We start from the raw sequence: 25,345 nt of genomic DNA, 5'->3' as shown, positions 1-25,345 counted from the left end.
ATAAATATCTGTAAAACAAATAAAAAATTTAATAAAATAGCTTGTCTTACCAATAAAAAATTTAGTATATATAATTTTAATATGACGAATATGAAAATATATAATTATGATATATCAAAGTTAAACTTCTTTAGAGTTTATGATTTCGATTTTCTAAATAATGATACATTGATTGTATCTATGATAAGATTAAATTATGATGATATGAGTAAAAATATGAACTCATATAATATATCACAAAATTTAAATCATACTAATATGAATAATTATATAAATATCGAACAGCTACACATTAGGGATGATTATATAATTACAGGAAGAAATAATGAACAAAATTATATATTGTCAAATTATAAAAATAATAATAATAATAATAATAATAATAAATATCATAATAATAATAATAAATATAATAAAAATAATTATTTTATTAATAATAATTATTATAATATTAATCAAAATTTATCCATGTACCAAAAATATTTTAGTTATCATCTAGTTATTTATAATGTCAAAAAGAAAAAAATTAAAGAAGAATTAAAAGTAAATAATATTCTTTATAATTTTAAAACATATAATCAGAAAAGATTAATTCTATGTTCTGATTTTATGAAAAATATATATATTTTTTTTAAAAACTCAAAAAAAAGCTCTTTAAAAAATTGTGTCATATTAGATGAATATAATTTATTTCAACACAAAAATAATTCTATTTGGTTATTTTACTTTGTCGTGGAAAATTTCCTTTTTATTGTAACATTGAATAATTCTATATTTATTTATACTATTGATTTCAATATGAAGAAAATATATTTTTTAAAAAGGACTAGTATCAAGAATTTTCATTTTAATCACTTTAATGAAATTTTACTCATGAATTTAAATAAGGAATATAAAGGAACATGTGAAAACGATAGCTCTTCGGAGACAGAAGAAAAGAGTAACACCAACAAAGCTAATATAGAAACTTCTGCGGACGGGTTATGTAATAAAACCGATAATAATATACATGGTGATGAGATAGATAATATATCGAAAAATGTAAAACAATCAACACACAATACACAACTCGGATATTTAAAATATAACTATTGCTTGATTTTAAAAAGTTTGAACAAAATTGAATTAGTATCATTAAACATATTTGATGATTCGCATATAGAAATAAAAGTATCTAATGCAGAAAATTTATTAAAATATAACAATAATACTTTTAATCAATATTATATATCCTCATTAAATTTTAAATATAATTTCTTAAATATTAAACAAATGTATTATCAAAATAAAAATATTTATACCATGATAAAAAATGAATTAAAGAAAACATGTACACAAAATGATGAACACATGTTAAATGACAAGGAACATACATGGTCATATGAACAACATCCAAAAAATTATGAACATACAAATAATAAAAATATTCATTATGATGTTATTAATCTTTCATTCAAAAAATATATTGAACTAAAAAAAAAAAACATTATTAATGTTCATTTTATATATACCCGTGAAAATAATATTATTGTATTCATATGTGTACCTAAAAATATAGATAATACCTTAATACATGTGGCAGACACAAAAAAATATACAATGTCTATGTGACACAACAAAAAGGGTGATTACATAAATGTATATAAATAAATAAATATAAATAAATAAATAAATATAAATAAATAAATAAATATATATATATATATATATGCATATATTTATGTTGAAAAAACAATAGTGGGATCGCAAACCATCAGCTTGGGCTTATTCCAAATTTACTTATTATATGTATGTATGTATATATATATATATATATATATATATATATATATATATATATGTTAATATATATGTTAATATATATGTTAATATTTATGTTAATATATATGTTAATATATATGTTAATATTTATGTTAATATTTATGTTATATATTTTTATTTTTTTTAAAACATAAACTTATCAACCAACTTATATGTTTCTACATCAATAATTTTATTAATTTTATCCCTCAACAAATCCGTTAGGTCGGTCTTATTTTTTTTATTTTTCGTTTTTTGTAAGGTTTGTAAGATGTAATGGAAATTTTTATTTTTCCTTACCTGCTTTTCTAAATAATTAAAAATTGTTCTGTTGTTCTTTACAAGTTCATACATATAATATCTATAAGTATAAAACGATATAACATAAGAGTCGCTAAATAAACAATTTATGTTATTATCATCATTTTGTATACAAGGGAAATTTTTTATTTTATTCTTTATATATTTATATGTCTCTTCTCTATTATTCAATTCATAATTACATTTATTACTAAAATGGTTACGAGCTTCTTTAGGACAAAAAAATAATATCTTACAATCAAATATAGATTGTAAAAAATATACAAGAATGGATAATATTTTTTCTTTTAATTTATTCTTTTCATATTTGTCATTTACTTTTTCTATTCCTATTATCCATTCTTCCTTTTTCTCACTTTTTTCATCATATGTCTTTTTTTCGATATTTTTCATATTCTGCCTGATTTGTTCAGGCAAATTATTTTCACCGTCCTTTTTTATACTACATTTTGAGATATGAAAAAAATTTTGATTTTTATTATCATATTGTAAATTATTATTTTTAATATCATATTGTAAATTATCATTTTTATCATCATATTGTAAATTTTTATTTTTATCATCATATTGTAAATTATTATTTTTATCATCATATTGTAAATTATTATTTTTATCATCATATTGTAAATTATCATTTTTATCATCATATTGTAAATTATCATTTTTAATATCATGTTGTACATAATTATTTTCATCTTGTTCATTTTCTGTATGTCCTTTACCATTTGAATATAATTTAATAAAATTTAACATTGTTAATATTTCCTTGATATTAAAGCTTAAAGGATTTTCTTCCTTTTGACAATTGTATCTTAAATTTTTTTTTTGCCTTTCTAATATTTTAGTCTTCTCCACTTTTGTATTTTGTTGTTTTTGTTTTTGTTTTTGTTTCTGTTCACTTCTTTGTTGTGTGGCAAGTGTGTAATCTGCTTTATTTTTCATAAAATCATTTTCTTCATAAGAATAGATATCTTTTTTAATATTGATTAATCCTATTTTTTTAATAATTTGATTTTTTAATAAGCAATAACAAAGGTTATTATTACTTATAACTAAGCTCAAAATATTAACATGCTTTTTTTTTTCTTTAATATTATATAACGAATCTTCTATATTTTTATAACTTGCTATTCCCCTGCAGTTACATTTTTTAAGCAACCATTTGTGATGAAAAATATTATACGTGAAACCTTTATTTATCAAGTTCATAAATGTAAAAAAAAAAAAAAAAAAAAAATATATATATATATATATATAATATGTATATATTATATATTAATTGTTAATCAGCACATTTTTTTGAACAATTTAAATGATGGTAAAATGATATATATATATAAATATATATATAAATATATATATATATATATATATATATATATATATATATATATATGTTTACTTATTTATTTATTTATTCGTTTAATATAAATATGATTAGATATACAATTTGATATTTTTCTATATAATAAGGTTAAGCACACATATTACATATATAACTACACTTCTTATAATAATAAGGTACACCCTATAAATAATATAGGTCATACATAAAATGTACATATATATAAATATATATATATATATATATATATTTTTTTTTAAATATTTAAAATTAGCTTTGTTGTAATCGGCTTTGTTATTATGATAGAAAGAAATTAAAAAGGGGAGTGAACAAAATGATAGAAGTACAAATATTTATTTTGTTTTATTATTCTTATTTTTTTTATTTGATTTTAATTTAGTTTGTCATGCCGTTCGAAAAAAAAAAAAAAAAAAAAAAAAAAAAAAAAAAAAAAAACATACATATATATATATATATATTTAATAAAATAATAAAATAGGATAAATGAAAATATTAACAAAATGACTTAAAAAAAGGAAAAATAAATATACATATATGTATATATATATATATATATATATATATATATATATATATATATATATATATATATATGTACATATGTATTTATTTATTTATTTATAAACATATGCTACACCGTTTGCTAAAAGAACTTATATAGAATATTTTTTTTTCCTTTCACACAATTTACGTTTTCGTCAGAAGAAGTTGGGCCTATGCGTTCCTTTTATTTTGTGAGGATTTAAACTTTTGATAATCTTGGTATGTTAAACTAGAACTAATTCCTTCATATCTCTGGACTTGTATAATATTTAAAAGTTCTTCATTAATTTCTCCTCTATAATTTGCTTTTCTTATTAATTTTTTCACAGTGGTTTCATGATTAAAATTATGTTGTATAGCTACTTCTGGCAAGAACGTGGCTGAGTATTTTTTTTGGTTAATAGTAAAATTTATTTTAATTCCATGCTTACCAATAACCCAATCATATACATGTTTACAATCTTCAAAATTATATAGATATGTTATGGAAACTATAAGATATGGTAAATCTTTCAAAGTTATTGGTAAAAACCTTGTATCATGAAGCGAACTTTGTATAGCATAATAAGATATTTCTAAAATATCTACATCGGCTAAACAACCTATACAACCTTTTAATTCGTAAGCATCATAATCATATGATCCCATATCTTTTTTATCATATAATTTCATCCACTTTACAAAAATGGGTATTTGAAAACCTCCTTTATGTAATTTTTGTAATATAGGAGGAACATAATCATATTTCTCATTTTTCAATTCATAATATAAAGTATCAAAACACCATGAACATATTTCATCTTTCCTTTTTACTAATTCATCAACAACATTCGCTTTATTCTGATTAATCATATTTCTATCCGATGAACTCTTTAAAGTCTCATTCATATTTATGGATAAAAAGAAAAAATATAACACTAGAAAAAATTGGAGCTCCACCCGTTTCCTATATAGAAGAAGTAATATTATATAATATACGTATATAAAAATAATCTTTACAAAAAAAATAAAAATAATAATGATGATGATGATTATTATTATAAGGGTACAAATATTTAATAAAAAAAAAAAAAAATATACATATATATTATATATATAGTAATATATATGTATTATATATATATAAATATATATATATATATATATATATTTATATATTTATTTTTTTATATATATTTGTACATATTGCATGTTCCCTTTTTTTATTTAATCCTCTACCTTATCATTTAGCCGTGCATAATATATATGAAGAAATATACAAATTGTTATTATATATATATAATATATATTATATATTAATTATTTATTATTTATTATTGATTTTTTTTGAAGACTAAAATTATATAATTCTCTTATATAATATATGTTATTAATTAGATCTTTTTAAAAAAATATAAATATATAAATATATATATATAATGTTAAACAAAAAACACAATATATTTTTATATATTTTTTTTTATAAATTCATATGTGGTATTATATAGTTTAATATATTGAACATATATATATATATATATATATATATATATTATTTATATGTATGTATATTTTTTTATTTTTATATTTATATTTATAATACATTATTAATGTATTTGTATAACCCTTAATTTTTACCATTACCATGCATATATTTAAAAATAAAAATTAAACCGTATGACGAGAAGTAATCTTTTTTAAAAAGGAGGGGGAATATAATAATGAAGATATAAGAATATGAACATTATTATATAATTAAATTATATATTATAAAATAATAAGATAAAAAAAAAAAAAATATATTAATAATATATATATATATATATTATACACATTTTATTTTGAGAAGTATATTTAAGATATACCATAAGTCTTAATCATGTTAAAAGTGTAGTTATAATATATATATATATATATAACACATATGTAATATATATTTATTGTATTGTATTGTATTTTGTTTTATTTTATTTTGCTCTTTTGAAATAACACCGTTTTTGGTAAGTTGTATGTATATATCAAGTATATAAATATAATAATATAATATTTATATATATATATATATATATATATATATATATATATATAAAAAATTATATATGATGATTATAAAAAATATATTATGTGTATAAGAAATATACATACGCTGATATAATTTTATATGTTTATAATTTGAAGTTTTTCTTTTTTCCTTTTTGTAGATATATTATATATATATATATATATATATACATATATATCATTTTTTTTTTTTTGTAAAAAAAAGGAAAGAATAATGAAAAAAATACTTTGGTTGTGCCTTGTTATAATATTTGAAATAATTGGATATAATGGTTTAGAAATATATATAAAAATGAAAGGAAAGAAATTAAAATGTATAAAAGAAAGGATAAATAAAGATACATTAGTTATAAGTAAATTCAAAACAAATCATAAAAATGCTTTAGTATCATTATATATATATGATGTTGATGTTAATGAAAAGAATTTTCATACACAACCTAAATTACCTATATTTGAAACCGTTAATAAACATGATATAAAAACAGCCTTTACAACATTTTATTCATCATCTTATTCATTTTGTGCTTACAATAATTCGGACAAACTTATCGAAGTATATTTCGAAATTAAATATGGAACTGAAGCTAGAGATTATGCACAAGTAGCCAAGACGGAACATTTAAATCAAGGTACTTTATATTTAAAACAAATATTAGATCAAATGAATATTTTCCATGTTAATCTTAAAAGAATAAGATCGGATGAAGATAAAGAAAAAAAAGCTCATGATAAATTAAATGATACATTGATGTGGTTCTCTTTTCTCAATATTATTATTATTGTTATAGCTGCCATTGTTCAGGACTTTTATTTCAAAAAATTCTTCACCTCAAAAAAGATTATATAAAATATGCAGCCCTAATCGAATCGATATACATATAAATAAATATATATATATATATATATATATATATATATATTATTTATTCATTTTTATTTGATTATTTCTCTTTTTTTTTTTTTTTTTTTTTAAAAAGTCATTTTATATAACGTACTATATGTGTACATACATCCATATTGTTAACATATAACCCTTTTATTTTTATGTCTTCCCTTTTTTTTTTTTTTTTTAATTCTTCAATAATTTTAAATTTTATTTATTCATAATATAAAAATGTTAAAAAAAAGGAAAAAGAACACATATGACAAATAGTACATAAATATATAAATATATAAACATATAAACATATATATATATAATATATATATATATATATATATATATATATATATTGAAACAAAAAAAAAATTTATGTATAAAAAAAATATATATACAAAATATATAAAGTATATATACACATATATTATTACATATATATCACCCATCCGCGTGATTATGAACATTAACCTGTACATCAGGAAGAACGACCTCCTTATTCGTCAACTTATCATATGCATATATGCTCAGAATAAAGGTTCTTGGTAATTCCCGTGCTTGAAACTTTTTATCGTTCTTAAATATATCACAAAGGATATCATATAAATATTTATGGTTATACAGTTTAAATGAAGGGATATTAAACTTAGAATAAATAATTTTGTCCTGTACACAAATTGTTTGAATATTTACATTAAAAACAATTTCGATGGATTCTACTAATTCGTTTAATGTTATATTATTTGTATATGTATTCACATCTAAATTATTTTTATCAATATATTTAAGAATATTTTCTTTTACATTTTCTATTTCTTTTTTAATATTATTTAACATGAACAGGATATTACTAATACGTGGTTCTCTTTCATCCTTATTATCAAGTTTTTTTATATTATCACTAATATATTTATTATGGTCATTATTTTTTATATTTATATTTGGATTTACGTTATTTTTGTTTATACTTTCTATTTTATCTTTTATATTACACAATGTTTTTTTGAGATGTAAAACAAATTGAAGCGTATCATCAAATGTGGTCCTATTTTCTTTAATGTTTTTCTTTTTCTTATTTACATAAGAAGATAATATATCAATATTATTTATGATTACATTAATATATTCATCACAAATCTTCTTTAGCATGCTAACAAGTACATTATATGATTCTTCCTTATTATATGTTTTATTGTTTTCATAATTTTCCTTTTCTTTATAATTTTTAATTAAATTCAAGATATATTCAATATGTTCATTTATTTTATTTATATATATTTTCATATTATTTTGTTTTTCTTTAGATAAAATATTAAAAGTATTATAATATATATTATTATTATTATTATTATTATTATTATTATTATTATTGTCTAGAAGATGTGAAGGATTTATCCCAGAACATCCCAAAGGACAAGTATCTTTTGCCACGTTTTTATTTTTACAAAATATATCTATATATAAATAATTCCATATAGAAAAAAAAATATTTTTCTTCACAAAAATAGGATTGTCATATGTCCATGTATCTACATTTTTTAATTCCGATATGGTAATAAAATCATCTTCTAAATTTACATATTGATTATATATTACTTTTGATTTTTCTTTTAATTTTTCATAATTAGCATTAAAAAAATAAAATAAATTTTTATTATCATTATTTCTTACAATTATTTGGTTGTTATATATATAAATATTTAATTTTTTATATGGTAACATTTCTATGTTGTTCATATTACTACAACTTCTGTTACTCTCAGTAAAATTATTATTAACATTAACATTTGATATATCATGTCGTAATACTTTTTTCAATTCACTTTTATGGTCCGATTTTTTTGTGTTCAAATCTTTTAATAACTCTTTCTCATGAACATTATATTTCTGTTCATATGAAGTAGACCTATTTTTCGATTTTTTATTTTTATTAAGTAAGAAAAACACTATCTTGTACATTTCAAAGAAAGCCAAAGCTGATATCATAGAAACGATAGTAACAATAGATGGAATGATATTATTGCTTATCTTCAAAAAGTCAAACATATTTAATTTTTTGAAATTATAATTTTCGCATCTTATGTTGGTTACACTATAAATAAAATTAATGTCATCCTTATTACTTTCTAGATTGTATATAAGGGGGCAAAAAAGATCAACATCGACATTATTATTATCGTAATTATTGTAATTATTGTAATTATTGTAATTATTGTTGTTATTATTATTATTTTTTTTATTAGATATATTGCCAGGGATATTCCTTCTAATCGTATTTAGTTCCATCTCTCCTACAGTATCAACACGATGATCCAACTTATCGCCTGAATTCAACGTAGAAGGTATCTTTGTTTTGTCACGCATTATATTTACAGCCAACTTTTTATTTTGTACATACTTTAACGATAACAAAAAAAGAGGGTTGTTAAATAATTCAAGTAACTCCTTTTTCAATAATTCATACAATTGTATAGTTGCATTTTTTTTTATTACATCCAGAAAATAAAAAATTTTTCTTACATCCATATGTATATTATTTTTCTCAATCAAATTTGTTATAACCTTTTCAAATGACAAAGATGAATCATCTTGTTGATTAGTAAAAAGAATATCTTCTTTTTTATAATAAAATATATCTTCATTCATTTCGTCTTTAATTTTCATAAATTTTTTAAAAACTTTTTTATAATTATTCATTGCATATTTAAAAAAATTAATATGATATTTATTATCTTTATTAAAATATATTGGTTGAGGTAATTTATGTAAACTATCAAAATATTGTACTATTTCCTCTTGCTTACTATTTTTTAATAAATTTAAAATATTATGAACAAAAATACTATTCCATAATGTTTGTATATTACTATGTAAATTAAAATGAAAAAACAATTTAGTTAGTTTAAAGAAATGTAATAAATTATTAACATCTAAAATATTTTCATATTTGCATAATTCTCCTAGAAAATATAAAGGATCATTTATAAATTTATTCATTTTTACAACATTCTCATAAAACATATTATTATATACACTCTTGGCAAATTCAATTATATGTTTATGATTTCTTGGAAAGGATGTTATGGTACAAGAATTACTTTTTTCTTCGTCAAATAAATTACTAGATGATGTATTATTATTACTATCACTAGAATAAGTTTCACTACAAAATGGATACACAACTTGACTACTTGCTTTTAACCCTTCGATTCCAGATTCAATTAAAGGTATTGAATTCAATAAACAAAATTTATCCATTAATATACGACTTTTTAAATTGTCTAGACATAAGATACATATAAGAGGATTCTCACGTATATTTTTTGTTTTTTGTTTTTTAACAATCTCATTCTTTTTATTTGTAAAAAGTAAGTATCTTTTTAATAAAAAATCTTTATTATCAAAAATAGTATCATCAACTTTCATTTTTAAAAAATCACAATTTATATCATCATTTATCATTTTAATATTTTCACAAGCTATTTGACATTTTAATTTATTAATGTCTTTTGTTCTAAATAAAAATTGTCTAGACAAGTTCGATTCTTCAATGTAATCATAATCAACAACCTGAACACAACCTTGTATATTGTTTTCTTTATTTTGTAATATAACATGATTGTTTTTTTTTTCCATATTACTTGGAACATATACATTTGTATTTTGATTTGTATGTAATAAATTAGAAGAAGTACTATCTAATTTATCCTTATTCTTTATATTATTAAAATCGTTATTTTGTTTATTATTATGTATTTGATTTGATATTTTATCCATATTGGATGAAACACCTGATATTGCCAACAGTTTTAAAAACTCACAACCTAAAGCACCTGATCCAATCAATAAAATATTTAATTTTTTTAAGAATTTGTGAAATTCTTCACCAAAAAAATTCTTTTCATGCATATACTTTCCATAATACATTTTTGATATATTAGAAAACGGAAACAAATCTCTCCTATCATAATAAAACATCTGATGTATAGGTTTAAATTTATGTGTTATACCTTTCAATATTTGTTGTGATAATAATGCACCCCAGAAAAATGAAAAAGGAGATAATTCAATATGAGCACATGAACAAAATTGATTTATTATTTCATTACTTATATCTTTCTTTTCTTTCTTACATAAATATGTAAATTTCTTTATATCATCATCTGACAATTCTTTATTATTCTTATTTTTCATTATTTCATCATATATCATAAAACAAATTTCTTCATCCTTTAATTTATCCACATTTTTATATTCATGCTCATTTTTTCTTATTCCATATAATTTTCTATATATATTTTTTAATACAAATCTAATATTTTCTTTTATTAATTTTAATGTATTCTTTATTATATATATGTATATATAATATATATTAAACACATTATTATATATATTAAACATATTATTATATATATTATATATTTTTGTTTTTTTTTTTTGCTTTTTTATATATTCCTCTAAACTTATATATTTCAACCTGAACTGTTCAGGTAATTTTATCAATCTGATGGAATAATTTAATTTATTTTCCTGAACAAATTTTTTAATATTAAAAAAATGCGAATAATTATTATATAAGAATTTGTTTTTGTTAAATTTGAATAAATATGATATTAAATTCAGAGGATATGTGTAAAAAAAAGAATTGAAAAAATAAGGAAATAATTGATTGATAAAGAATGGTTGAAATATGTGATTAAATATTTTAAAAATTGAATTATTACATTTATTTTTTGAAATAGATAAATAAATTTTATGATTTTTTCTACATATACGATCAATGATAAGATTGTCTAATTGTATGTTTTTTCCTGAATTATTATTTAAGAGTAATTTTACTTTATCACTTTCATTTAATTGCATATTATAAAAAGGTAAATATGATAAGACAATGGTATTATTTTTGAGAAATTCAAGATTATTAATTTTGTACAAATCACTAATAATATTATTATGATTATCATATGTCGTATTAGTATCAATATTATTTGTATAATAAAAGTCACCATAATCAATGAATACTCTACCAAATAAACCACATGTATTAACACATATAAACTTTTTTTTATTTTCTCTACAATAATTATTTAATTTTATGTTGAAATTTGTTTTTTGATTTACCGTAACCACAATATCATAATTTAAAATATTATCATATAAATTTGTAGTTATAGCTTTTATTTTACAACTTTCATTTAATTTCTGTATATTATCTACGCAAGATATACTTTTTATTTGTTCATTTACTAATTTTTTATTACATAAATAAAGATTATCAATATCTTCGTATGTTAAAAGATTATTATCATAAATACCTATTTCGTGAACACCACATAAACTTAAATTTTTACATATTTCACAACTTATTCCATTTAATCCAATAATAATAATTTTACTTCCTCTAATTTTTTTCTCTTCATTATATCCGTGTGTATATATTTGTCTACTATATTTTTTTTCACTTTCTAAAATGTTCAAGTTTGAATTAAATAAATCTTCCTCTATATCATCTCCCTGATAAAATGATTTATCACCATTTTCATTTATAATTATATTTTTTTCTTCCTTATATCTACAATTTTCATTGTTTGATTCTTTCGTATTATTTATTATATGTCTTCCTTTTTTTTCTTCTTTTCTTAATACATTTGGAATATTTCCAATTCTTTTTGTTATGTTTTTATTAGTCTTATTTAACTCAAAATATGCATCACAATTCTTGGAACACTCATTATATGTACTTCCCCTTGATTTAATATGTAATAATTGTTTCCTTTTTTTACAAGTGGTTTTTTGTTGAAATAAATTCTTATATAAAGGGATGGAAAAAGATAAATTCTTATAAAGGTAACCGTTATTATAATTTAATACATGAAGTGTAAACACCTGATTTATATTACATAATAAAAGACAAGCGATAAAGCAGTAAACAATATGGATGCACAAAATATTCATAGTTTTTTTATAAATAAATGGTAAAATACACAACATGGAGAAATAATATATAGAGAGAAACATATATATGTATATTTTTATGTAAGGATTTATCTATTTGTTCTTATTTTAAAAATATGAGATATCGTGACTATTTTTTTTTTTTTTTTTTTTTTTTTTTTTTTTTTTTTTTTTTTTTTTTTTATTATTTATATTTTTTTATTATTTTTATTTTTTAGTAGTTCTCCATATTATGGCATAACCATTTTTATATAATTCAAATATTATCATTTTTATAATATTGTTCCCTAGAACAAAAAAGGACCAGCCATCATAATATACATCCACACGTTACACATAAATAATATGTTTTATGACCTTATACATTATATATACAATATATTAAATTGTTTGCTATGGACTTTTTACCTTATACTCCTTAAAAAAAAAAAAATAAGAAATACATAGTGTATAAATGCTGAATTATAATATGATGTGTGCTTTTTTTTTTTTTTTTTTTTTTTTCCCCCTTTTTTTATGATATTTGTTAGATGATATATATTCGTGTTACAACATATACTTCACATAGAAAAATACATTTATAAACTTTTTAAATATTCATTTATATATATATATATATATATATATGTACCATTTCCATTAACTTTTTTCCTTTTGAACGTCCCTCAAAACATTTTTTTTTTTGAAAAAAAATTTAGCATTTAAATTATTATACAAAAAATAATAAATCATTTGATTATTTTATTCATTCCTCTGATTCATAAATTCATACAACTTTGCTTTAGGATATATAAATTATATATTTTAATTATATGTACATAATATATAATTCATATAACAAAATGAAATAAAATGAAATGAAATAAAATGAAATGAAATAAAATGAAATGAAATAAAATGAAATAAAATGAAATGAAATAATATAATATAATATAATTAATATAAATACTATTATATATGGAAAAGGGTCCTTATATATATATGTATATTCTCCTTTTAAGCTTTCTTCACATTTAATATATATTTTTTTTTTTTTTATTTCCTCATTATTTCATAAAAACATTATATATATATATATAATATATATGTATAATATTTATTTACTTTTTTGTTTATTTTTTTTTTTTACATGTGAAGAGATTACAAAAAAAAAAAAAAAAAAAAAAAATTACAATTGCTCTGAATTTTTTTTTTTTTTTTTTTTTTTTTTTTTTATGAGATCCGTATGGTAATAACAATATGCATGCATATATCAACGGATGATATTATATTCAATGTTTAAAATGAAAAAATAAGAAAAAGAAAATATGACAATAGTTCCATTCTTATTTACAATAATATAAATATAAATATATATATATATATATATATATAATGATTCATATGTTCCGATAAAATCAAAAAAAAAAAAAAAAAAAAAAAAAAAATAGAGCAAAATAGTACAACATAGGACAAAATTTTTTTCATATATCTGAAAAAAAAAAAAACAAAAAGGAGGACTTTGAATCATATGTTTCATTTTATATTTCATAGAACCATGCAAAATTTTTTGTCACAACATATGTGATATATATATATATACATATGTGTGATTTTTTTTTTTTTTTTTATGAACTGTTCTTACTTTTTCATTCGAATTTATTCATAAAATTATTTTTCATTTTAACAATAGAATAAATACATTTGAGTGGTGTCCTATTTATATATTATTTGTTACCTTTTTGTTAATTATTTATTTTAATTTTTTTGTTTTTTTGATTTTATTTTCTTAGTATGAGAAGAGAAGATAAGACAAACACTTGTTTCTACTGTCTTAACATAATAAAAGAAAGATGTACTTATATTAATAATTTATGGAGGACTTATAAAATGTGCATATCATGTAAAAACAACTTAAAGAGTTGTATTTGCTGTGAGAAGAAAATTATGAATAATAATAATATTTCATCTCTTACATCTTGTTGTGGATCGAGCAGGGGAAAATTATGTGAGGAATGTCGTAGCATTCCTTTAATTTGTTGTAACAAAAATGTTGTAAATATAATAGGAGATATTCTATGCTTTCTTGATTTATATCTACATATTAATATATCCCAAGAATTTATTACATTCCAAAACATTTATACTTTTAATAAAATACAATATAATGAAAAAAATCATATTTATACATTTCAACTTAATCATATGAAATATAATAAGATAGAAACGTCTACATATATTACGCTTAACCATAGGGAAAAGAACAATATGAAGGGGGGGAAAAAAAAAATGGGAAATATGAAATATAATATAAATAATAAAAGAAAAAAAAAAAGAACGAACTTTTATTTATTGCATAAAAATGATGAATCCCAAATAAAAGATAATGTAACAATTTCTCCGAAAATGAAAATGAAAATGAAAATGAAAATAAAAATAAAAAATGTAAAAAAGGTACATAAAGTAGAAAAAACAAATCAAACAAATCAAACAAATTTTATAAATCATATGAATCAAACAAATCAAACAAATTTTATAAATCATATGAATCAAACAAATCAAACAAATCAAACAAATCAAACAAATCAAACAAATTTTATAAATCATATGAATCAAACAAATCAAACAAATCAAACAAATCAAACAAATCAAACAAATCAAACAAATCAAACAAATCATATGAATCATATAAATAAACCAGACAATATCAATATTAACAACATAACAACAAATAATAATCAAAGAAAATATTTTTCTTCTTTTTTTAAATCATTTAAATCGTTATATACAAAAAAAAGAAACAATATATATATATCATTCAATAAAGATAAAAACAGATTAATTCCTTCAATCAATATAATAGAAGCAGAAAAAAATGATATCATAAAAAACGATAATATTAATAATGTTAATAATATACAAGAAACATTTTTGATAAACAATAATATAAAAAAAAATAAAGAAATGATGAATAAAACAAATATTTCTAAACAAACAAATATATCAAATAATAATCACAAAAAGTATGATACATTTAATAATAATATACCTATTCATAATACATCCAGAATCTCCAGATTCTATACCAACACATCGGCAGCATTCTTTGACTATATTAAAAAAATAAAGAAACAACAACAAAAATATAAAAAAAATATAAAAAGAAACAAAAAAGATAAAGACAACGAAAAAATAGAAACAAAAAAGAAAAAAAGAAAGTTCATATTCTATGAAAATATTTTATTATCTATGTATGAAAAAAGGAATGAACAAAAAATAAAAGATAATGAAAAAAATAATTTGCCAAATAAAAGAAACATGGATAAATATAAATTAAATTTAGTTTTATATTTTATGGATAAACAAAATTTTAATGGAGTATATAGAAGATTATTACAAAATGAGTTAAAATATTGTGATATAATATATCTTAATTATATAATAAAAAAAAAATGTCTCAATAAATATGGAAATGACAAATCTAATGAGTATATATATAATAAGAATACACATGGTAGTAATACACATAGTAATAATACACATGGTAATAATACACATAGTAATAATACACATGGTAATAATACACATAGTAATAATACATATAGTAATAATACACATAGTAATAATACATATAGTAATAATACACATGGTAATAATACACATAGTAATAATACACATGGTAGTAATATATATAATAATTATAACACATATGATGATAATATTTGCGAAAAAACTGTTTCCTCCTGCGGATGTGTTACCGTGTCAGGAAAAAAATTATTTAAATTACATGAACAAAATAAACGTATACACAATTATAAATATAAAAACATAAATTTGAAGTATCTAAACATTTCTAATGAAAATATTAAATTGATTGATAATGTTTCTTTAACCAGTGTCATACCGAAGATTTCTTTTTATTTTTATCTTGCCCATGAATTAATGCACGCTTATATATGGCTCACCAAAATGGAAAAGTCACATAATTATAAACATATATATATGATAGTAGAGAAATTATATAATAATAATTATTTTGAAGTACAAAATGAAATGCATTACAATGATTATCATAATAATTCCTCTTTCTATATATCAAGAGAATTAGAAGAAGCATTATGTATATATGTTTCGATTAAATTTTTAAAATATATACAAACGGATCCATATTATAATATACAAAAATCTTTTTATGAAAAACAGCTCATACAATATTATATTAAAAAATATGAACAAAGCACATCGTCCATGTATGGTTCAAATTATAGATTCTTAAAAAAAATTTTGAAAAATTATCAAATAATACATATCTTACATATTATTAATGACATTTATTTTTCTAAATTTTATCCTATTGTAACTCTTAATCTCTTACAAGCAGTAATATCTTTCATAGATTTTAAAATATGAAATTAAATAATTTTACCAAAAATTAAAAAATTATCACACATATATATATATATATATATATATAATTTTATTCGTAATTTTTTTTAAATATTACATCGTTTCAATGTTGTATATTTATTCTTTTAATTTATTTTTTATATACGTTTGTGTAATTTAATATATGTTTAAAGACAAAAAAAAAAAAAAATAATAAAAAAATAAATAAATAAAATAAAAATAAAAATAAAAGATAAAAGATAAATATATGATAAATATATGATAAATATATGATAAATATATAATAAATATATGATAAATATATAATAAATATATGATAAATATATAATAAATATATGATAAATATATAATAAATATATGATAAATATAAAATAAATAAAAGGTAAGTTATTTTTAAAATTATCTTAAAAATTATTTTAAAAATTATTTTTTTTTCAAAAAATAAAATAAAACGATCATTCTAAATATAAACACACATAAATATATACATTTATATATTATGTGAAGAGCGATTAATATTTGGCCATGACATATCTAGCCTTTACAAATGTATATTTAGCGTTCTGGTAAGTAAATTCACAACTTTCATTTGAAAAAGGTGAAAATTTAATATAATCATCTATTCTTAAGTCTATAGGTACCTTTTGATTATTTTCATCATATATTCCATTACCTATTGCTACAACCTGTCCATCTGTTACTTTATCATTATTTTTTGATTCTGGTATAATTATTAAGGAGTCCGAATTAACGTTCGGATTTATCAATTTTATTAACACACGGTCATATAAAGGTGTAATATTCAATGGATTAATTTCATTTGAATCGTTTATTTTCCCTAATACCTCTTCGTTTGATATTAATAAGCACTCCTTATCATTATATTTTACCTAAAATAAAAATAAGGAACATAGGAAAATTATGGATATATATTTTTTTGGGAAAATATAATAAGAATTATTACATGTACAATGTTCAGTTTTTTTTTTTTTTTTTTTTTTTTCCAAAAAAGCTAGCTGTTAATAAATATATTATATTATATAATATTATATATATTTTTTTCTTCTTTTCAAAAAAGCTAGCTATTAATAAATATATTATTATTATTATTATTATTATTTTTATTTTATTTTTATTTTTTTTTTTTGTTCTTGTATATCATACCTTATTCCCATCGTTCGGGTTAAAAATGACAACATCACCAACTTGAATGTCTATAGGTATTCTTTCACTAATAAAAAAAAATATGAAAAAAATAAAAAAATATGTGGCATAAAAGAGGGTATATATAGACATATACATATATATATATATATATATATATATATATATATATTTATATATATTTATATATTACATTTTGAAGATGTCTTTCGATTTGTTTTTCTTATTAAACATATTTTGTATTTTTTTTTTTTTTTCATACATTTTATATATATATAAAAAAAATATGAACCAAAAAAAAAAAAAAAAATAATAATAATAATAAAATTATTTTAGCGCATATACTAAATATTCTATTTTTAAAATTTTATTTTATTTTTTAAAAATTCAGCCTTTGTGCGCATAATAAAAATATGTATGATGTATAGTTATCAAAAAGGATATGTACAATTATTTATTATATTATATTATTTGTAAAATATTTTATACAATTTTAAAATTTTTTCCTACCCATTTTTTGTATTAATTGCCCCAGCTCCGACACTTAAGACTTTTCCAATATATTGATTTTTTTTTAACTAGGATAAAGGATAAAAGAAAGAAATGTACACATATATATATATATATATATTTATTTATTCATTTTTATATTTGTTTATAAAATCCTTACAGTATCTCCAATAAACACTCCACTGTCGGTCGTGTCACCGGCCTCATCCTTTTGAATTAAAATATATTCATTCAAAGGTGTGAGAGGACCTCTAATTACTTTATTATCAATTTTATATTCTAAAAAAAATAATAAACAAAAACAAACAATAAAAACAATATATATATGAACAAAAAATAAATTATATACAATTATATGTGAATCCATATAAACACACAGAAATTATAACAAAATATACACATATAATATATATATATATATATATATATGTTACACAAATGATTTATACACATTCCGCTTGTTACCTGTAGCTTTTAATCTTTTTGTACTATTATTAAATTGTTTAGGATTAACATTTATAAAATTCTACAATAAATAAGAATTAAAAAAAATATAATAATAAAGAAAATATACAAAAATTTATGGACACATATAAAAAAATATATATTTATATATATATATTCATACATTTTTTTTTTTTCCATTTTTCTTTTTTATACTTACTAGTGTATTACTTATCACGTGTTTTTTTGTTAATACATTAGTTAAAAATAATATTACAATATTTAAAAGAAATATAATTTTCATTTTTAATGATTTATGGTGAAATTAAATTATTTATTCAAAATTATGTTTAAAGTAGAATGTTTTTTTTATTTATTTTTATAATATATATATGTACAAATTATATTATTACTTTTTTTTTTTTCTTTTTTTTTTTTTTTTATACTATAAAATCATTTGGTTATTTTAATTTACAAGTTTTTCTATGCTTATAAATAAATATCCATATTTATATATATATATTATATATATATATTATATTTTATTTTTTTTGCTTAAAATTTAAAACAAAAAAAAAAAAAAAAGAAAAGAAAAGAAATTATAATAAATAAAAGAACACATGATTTTAATTTATAAATATATTAATACAATTTTTATGTACACAAAGTGTATCTATAGTTTCAAGTAGGACGTACATATAAAAGGATTTTTTTTTTTTTTTTTTTTTTTTTTTTTTTTTTTTATTTCATGTGGTAAAAAAAAAAGGTATTCATTAAAATGAATATAATATATATATTATTATATAATTTTATTATGTGTATTCTTATTTAATAAGGTGTTCTTATTACAATTAAATGAATAAATAAATAAATAATATACATATATATGATATATATAATAATATTTTTATATAATAAATACCATTATTAAATATAACAAATTCGTAAGATTTAATATCGAGATAAAATTATATATAATATTGTTCTCTCTATATAATATTACATATATAATATATATATAATATATATTATTATATGCATATAATTTTTATAAGTTATTTGACTAAATTATACTCTAAAAATATTTTGTATATATAAAAATATATAAAATAAATAGTATTGTCATATCTACGTAAAATAATACTATGTAATAATAAATATTATTATATATATATATTATATATATATGTATATTTATTTATTTATTTTATTTTATTTTTTTTTAAGAAAAATATTTATTTCCAGTTCCTTATATCTTAAAAATATATGTTCTGTTGGCATATTGTTATATACCCAAAATATTTTAATATTTATAAAATTATTAAAAATTTTTATTTCTATAAATAAGAAATAAGCATACCCAAAATAAAAAATAAAAAAAATAAAATAAAATAAAAAAAAAATATTATATATATATATATATATATATATATATATATATATATGTAATATATTTTTCTTTTTTGTTATTTTAAATTTTTTCATGAAATTATAAATATAAAAATATTATATTAAGAGTTTTATTTTATTTAAAGAACTTTATACCCTTCTTCAATTTAGTATCTTCAATATATTATATATATATATATGTGATCATATATATGTAAAAAATACCACATAAATATACACATAAATATACATATATATATATATATATATATATATAACTATTTATATTGTTAATATATTTTATATATATATATATGTATATTTTATTTTATTTTTTATATGTTAAGATTTGTCAATGAATCTTTTTTGAAGGTTTCAAATAAAGAGCTTGTACATATAAATATACATATAAGTAGAAACAATTTATTTTTTAATAAAAGGATAATAAGAAGAGTTGATAATATTATAAGAGTAGATATAGATAGATTAAGTTATTACATATCAGGATATCGTGTTAATAAATTGTTATCGTTTGTTAATTTTAATAAAAGAATCCATACATTAAGATTAGAAGAAATGGTAACATTAACATTTACAGGAATAAGTGATAATCCAAATATAGTAGAGGAAGAAGAAAGGATATTAAAATATTGGGAAGATATTGATGCATTTAATTTATCAAATGAATTATCTAAAAATAAAAAGCCATATATATTTTATGATGGACCTCCCTTTGCAACAGGATTACCACATTATGGTCATTTATTAGCTGGGATTATAAAAGATTGTGTTACTAGATATTTTTATCAATCCAATTTTTATGTTGAGAGAAGGTTTGGATGGGATTGCCATGGATTACCCGTTGAATATGAAATAGAAAAAGAGAATAATATTAATAAAAGAGAAGATATATTAAATATGGGTATTGATGTATATAATGAAAAATGTCGAGGAATTGTTTTAAAATATTCTAAAGAATGGGTAGCAACCGTTCAACGTATTGGTAGGTGGATTGATTTTAAGAATGATTATAAAACTATGGATAAAAGTTTTATGGAAAGTGTTTGGTGGGTTTTTAGTGAATTATATAAAAATAATTATATTTATAAATCTTTTAAAGTTATGCCCTATTCATGTAAATGTAATACACCCATATCCAATTTTGAATTAAATTTAAATTATAAAGATACACCAGATCCAAGTATTATAATTAGTTTTATATTATGTTCTGATTTCCCGAAGGTCAAAAATGTATATAATATACAAGATGATATCCAACCACTTGTTCAGAAATATTCGGTTCTTTATGATTGTTATATGAAAAGCGAAAAATGTGACACGTCCAATGAAAAACATGCTGATGAGGATATTTACAGTGATCACATTAATGTTAATAAAAATAATAATAAAAATAATAATAGTAATAATAATAATAATAATAATACAAATTGTAATGATAATAATAATATAAATTTAAATTATAATAACAATTGTTATGCTCAACATTGTGAAGTGTTTGCATGGACCACCACACCCTGGACCTTGCCATCAAACCTTGCTCTCTGTGTTAATGAACATTTCATTTATTTAAGAGTGTATCATATAGAAAGTCAAAGAATGTTTATTTTTGCTGAATGTAGATTAGAATGGATTATGAAAGAATTAAAATGGAATGTAGAAAATATCAAAATTGTGAATCGTTTTCTTGGTAGTGAACTAAAAGAATTAAAATATAAACCCTTATTTACGAATTTTTATGAAAAACATAATTTTAAAGAAAGAGCATATAAAATAATTGCTGATGATTTTGTAAGTGATGATGCTGGTACAGGTATCGTACATTGTGCTCCGTCTTATGGTGAAGACGATTATCGAGTATGTTGTAAATATGGTATCATAGATCCGGAAAGTAATATATTAATTGATCCTCTAGATTGGAATGGATATTTTACTAACGAAGTAGAAGAATTAAAAGATATGTATATAAAAGATGCTGATAATGTTATAAAGAAAAAGTTAAAAGAAAATAATCGACTAATGAGTAATAATACTATTGTCCACTCGTATCCATTTTGTTGGAGAAGTGATACACCATTAATATATAGAGCTATCCCAGCTTGGTTTGTACGTGTAAGTAATTCAACAAATAAATTAGTTGAGAATAATGAAACAACTTATTGGATCCCAGCACATGTAAAAGAGAAAAAATTTCATAATTGGATTAAGGATGCAAAAGATTGGTGTATTAGTAGAAATAGATATTGGGGTACACCTATACCTATATGGTGTGATGAAAAAATGGAAACTGTTATATGTGTTGAAAGTATAAAACATTTAGAAGAATTATCTGGTATTAAAAATATTAATGATTTACATAGACATTATATTGATAATATTGAAATAAAAAATCCCAAAGGTGATACATATCCCAAATTAAAAAGAATACCAGAAGTTTTTGATTGTTGGTTTGAAAGTGGTTCTATGCCTTATGCTAAAGTACATTATCCATTTTCTACAGAAACAAATGATTTCCATAAAATATTCCCTGCAGATTTTATAGCAGAAGGATTAGATCAAACTCGAGGTTGGTTTTATACATTACTAGTTATTAGTACATTACTTTTTAATAAGGCTCCTTTTAAAAATTTAATTTGTAATGGTTTAGTTCTAGCATCTGATGGAAAAAAAATGAGTAAACGTTTAAAAAATTATCCAGATCCATTATATATATTAAATAAATATGGTGCTGATAGTTTACGATTATATTTAATAAATTCAGTTGCTGTACGTGCTGAAAATTTAAAATTTCAAGAAAAAGGAGTAAACGAAATTGTCAAAAGTTTTATATTACCATACTATCATAGTTTTAGATTCTTTTCTCAAGAAGTTACAAGATATGAAACTACAAATAAGATGCAATTCTTATTTAATACAGATTATATTTATAAAAATGACAATATTATGGATCAATGGATTTTTTCCTCTTTACAAAGTTTAATAAATTCAGTACATACAGAAATGAAGGCATATAAATTATATAATGTACTTCCTAAGTTATTAAATTTTATAGAGAATTTAACAAATTGGTATATTAGATTGAATAGAGATCGTATGAGAGGTATGTTAGGTAAAGAAAATACTCACCAATCATTAAATGTTTTATGTAGAACATTATATTTGTTTACAATAATTATGGCCCCTTTTACACCTTTCATCTCGGAATATATTTACCAATTTTTAAAAAATATAAAATATACAAATAACCAAAATATGGAACATAATGAAAATAACGAAACAACTAATATAAAAGAGGAAGACCTAAATCGAAACGATATACATAAAAGTGTACATTTTATTATGTTACCACAAGTAGATGACAAATATATTATAAAATATGAATTTATAGAACTTATTGAACACATGAAAGATGTCATTTTGTTAGGAAGAAATTTAAGAGAAAAACGAAAAACACCAAATAAGAAACCATTGAAATCATTAACAATATTACATAAAAATGAATCATTTTTTAAACATTTTGATCGTATATCTAATTATATAAAAGAAGAATTAAATATTCTTAATGTAGAATATTCCAATGATATTTCATGTTTAAATTTTTCAGCAATACCGAATTTTAAGAAATTAGGAGTAAAATTAGGATATAATATCAAAAATATACAAAATAAAATTAAAAATATGAATGCAGAAGATATTAAATTATTTCAACAAAATAAACAAATTATTATAGATAATATATTATTAGAACAAGATGATATTATAATACAAATGAATCATAATATACAAAATGATAATACGGAAGCTATTAGTAATAATTATATTACTATATTAATGGATTTTACAGCTGATCAACAATTAGAAAATATGGCTAGCGCAAGAGAAATCTGTAATCATATACAAAAAATCAGAAAAAATTTATCATTAAATCAAAACTCACCTGTACTCATGCATATATATATATATGATCAAACATTTAAAAATCATATGCTTAACGAAAATGAATATATCAAAAAATGCTTAAGAAGAAATCTAAATATAATTGATCTTGAAAAGGATGTACAGAATTTGACCGACAAATTCTTCGAGGAAAAAATTACTGTTAATGAAAAGGAGGTACTCGTCATTTTTACCAACCAATAAAAAATTAAAATAAATAAAAATAAAAATAAATAAAAATAAAAATAAAAATAAAAATAAAAATAAATAAATAAATATATATATATATATATATATATATATATAATATATAATATATACATTGTGATTTATTTTTTTATAAAAAGGGAAAAGAAAATTACCATTCATCATTTATAATATTATTTTATTTTAATATAATATATTTTTTATTTTTTTATTTTATTATTTTTTATTTTATATTTTTTTTTTATTATTTTCATTATGGGTATATATATGTTCATATATCGAAATTTATACAAACAAAATGTGGTAGATTAAGGTACAATTAATATTGCATTAAAAAAAAAAAAAAAAAAAAAATACAAAAATGAAAAATATAAATAAATAAA

General features: G+C 19.2%; 8 protein-coding genes across 8 annotated transcripts in view; 4 read left to right on the top strand and 4 right to left on the bottom strand.

The window, feature by feature from the left end:
• Window positions 1–1,611, top strand: part of PF3D7_1333600 (U3 small nucleolar RNA-associated protein 4, putative) — a gene marked incomplete at both ends in the record, with an annotated part of 4,008 nt that extends 2,397 nt beyond the window's left edge. The window contains one exon of the mRNA XM_001350031.1: window positions 1–1,611. This exon is cut by the window's left edge and continues 2,397 nt beyond it. Within this exon, the coding sequence (XP_001350067.1) occupies window positions 1–1,611 (1,611 nt within the window).
• Window positions 1,612–1,944: 333 nt separating this feature from the next.
• On the bottom strand, window positions 1,945–3,330 carry PF3D7_1333500 (conserved Plasmodium protein, unknown function; the record flags this gene model as incomplete). Its single annotated transcript, XM_001350030.1, has 1 exon — window positions 1,945–3,330. One exon carries the CDS (start codon window positions 3,328–3,330, stop codon window positions 1,945–1,947), a length of 1,386 nt encoding a protein of 461 aa, XP_001350066.1.
• Window positions 3,331–4,201: 871 nt separating this feature from the next.
• PF3D7_1333400 (conserved protein, unknown function) lies at window positions 4,202–4,918 on the bottom strand (the record flags this gene model as incomplete). The annotated part of the gene is made up of 1 exon (XM_002809003.1): window positions 4,202–4,918. The coding sequence occupies one exon, from the start codon at window positions 4,916–4,918 to the stop codon at window positions 4,202–4,204; it is 717 nt and encodes a 238-aa protein (XP_002809049.1).
• Window positions 4,919–6,284: 1,366 nt separating this feature from the next.
• On the top strand, window positions 6,285–6,920 carry PF3D7_1333300 (transmembrane emp24 domain-containing protein, putative; the record flags this gene model as incomplete). The annotated part of the gene is made up of 1 exon (XM_001350028.1): window positions 6,285–6,920. One exon carries the CDS (start codon window positions 6,285–6,287, stop codon window positions 6,918–6,920), a length of 636 nt encoding a protein of 211 aa, XP_001350064.1.
• Window positions 6,921–7,391: 471 nt separating this feature from the next.
• On the bottom strand, window positions 7,392–12,908 carry PF3D7_1333200 (ubiquitin-activating enzyme; the record flags this gene model as incomplete). The annotated part of the gene is made up of 1 exon (XM_001350027.1): window positions 7,392–12,908. One exon carries the CDS (start codon window positions 12,906–12,908, stop codon window positions 7,392–7,394), a length of 5,517 nt encoding a protein of 1,838 aa, XP_001350063.1.
• A 1,773-nt stretch (window positions 12,909–14,681) lies between these two features.
• Window positions 14,682–17,297, top strand: PF3D7_1333100 (conserved Plasmodium protein, unknown function; the record flags this gene model as incomplete). Its single annotated transcript, XM_001350026.1, has 1 exon — window positions 14,682–17,297. The coding sequence occupies one exon, from the start codon at window positions 14,682–14,684 to the stop codon at window positions 17,295–17,297; it is 2,616 nt and encodes an 871-aa protein (XP_001350062.1).
• A 509-nt stretch (window positions 17,298–17,806) lies between these two features.
• PF3D7_1333000 (20 kDa chaperonin) lies at window positions 17,807–19,716 on the bottom strand (the record flags this gene model as incomplete). The annotated part of the gene is made up of 6 exons (XM_001350025.1): window positions 17,807–18,184; window positions 18,459–18,525; window positions 18,969–19,036; window positions 19,129–19,247; window positions 19,434–19,494; window positions 19,633–19,716. 6 exons carry the CDS (start codon window positions 19,714–19,716, stop codon window positions 17,807–17,809), a joined length of 777 nt encoding a protein of 258 aa, XP_001350061.1.
• Window positions 19,717–21,140: 1,424 nt separating this feature from the next.
• On the top strand, window positions 21,141–24,959 carry PF3D7_1332900 (isoleucine--tRNA ligase, putative; the record flags this gene model as incomplete). Its single annotated transcript, XM_001350024.1, has 1 exon — window positions 21,141–24,959. The coding sequence occupies one exon, from the start codon at window positions 21,141–21,143 to the stop codon at window positions 24,957–24,959; it is 3,819 nt and encodes a 1,272-aa protein (XP_001350060.1).
• Window positions 24,960–25,345: the final 386 nt, after the last annotated feature.

This window comes from Plasmodium falciparum, assembly GCF_000002765.6.
Source record: "Plasmodium falciparum 3D7 genome assembly, chromosome: 13".
In the NCBI taxonomy this organism is placed as follows: domain Eukaryota; phylum Apicomplexa; class Aconoidasida; order Haemosporida; family Plasmodiidae; genus Plasmodium; species Plasmodium falciparum.
This window is presented reverse-complemented; position numbering and strand designations above follow the sequence as displayed.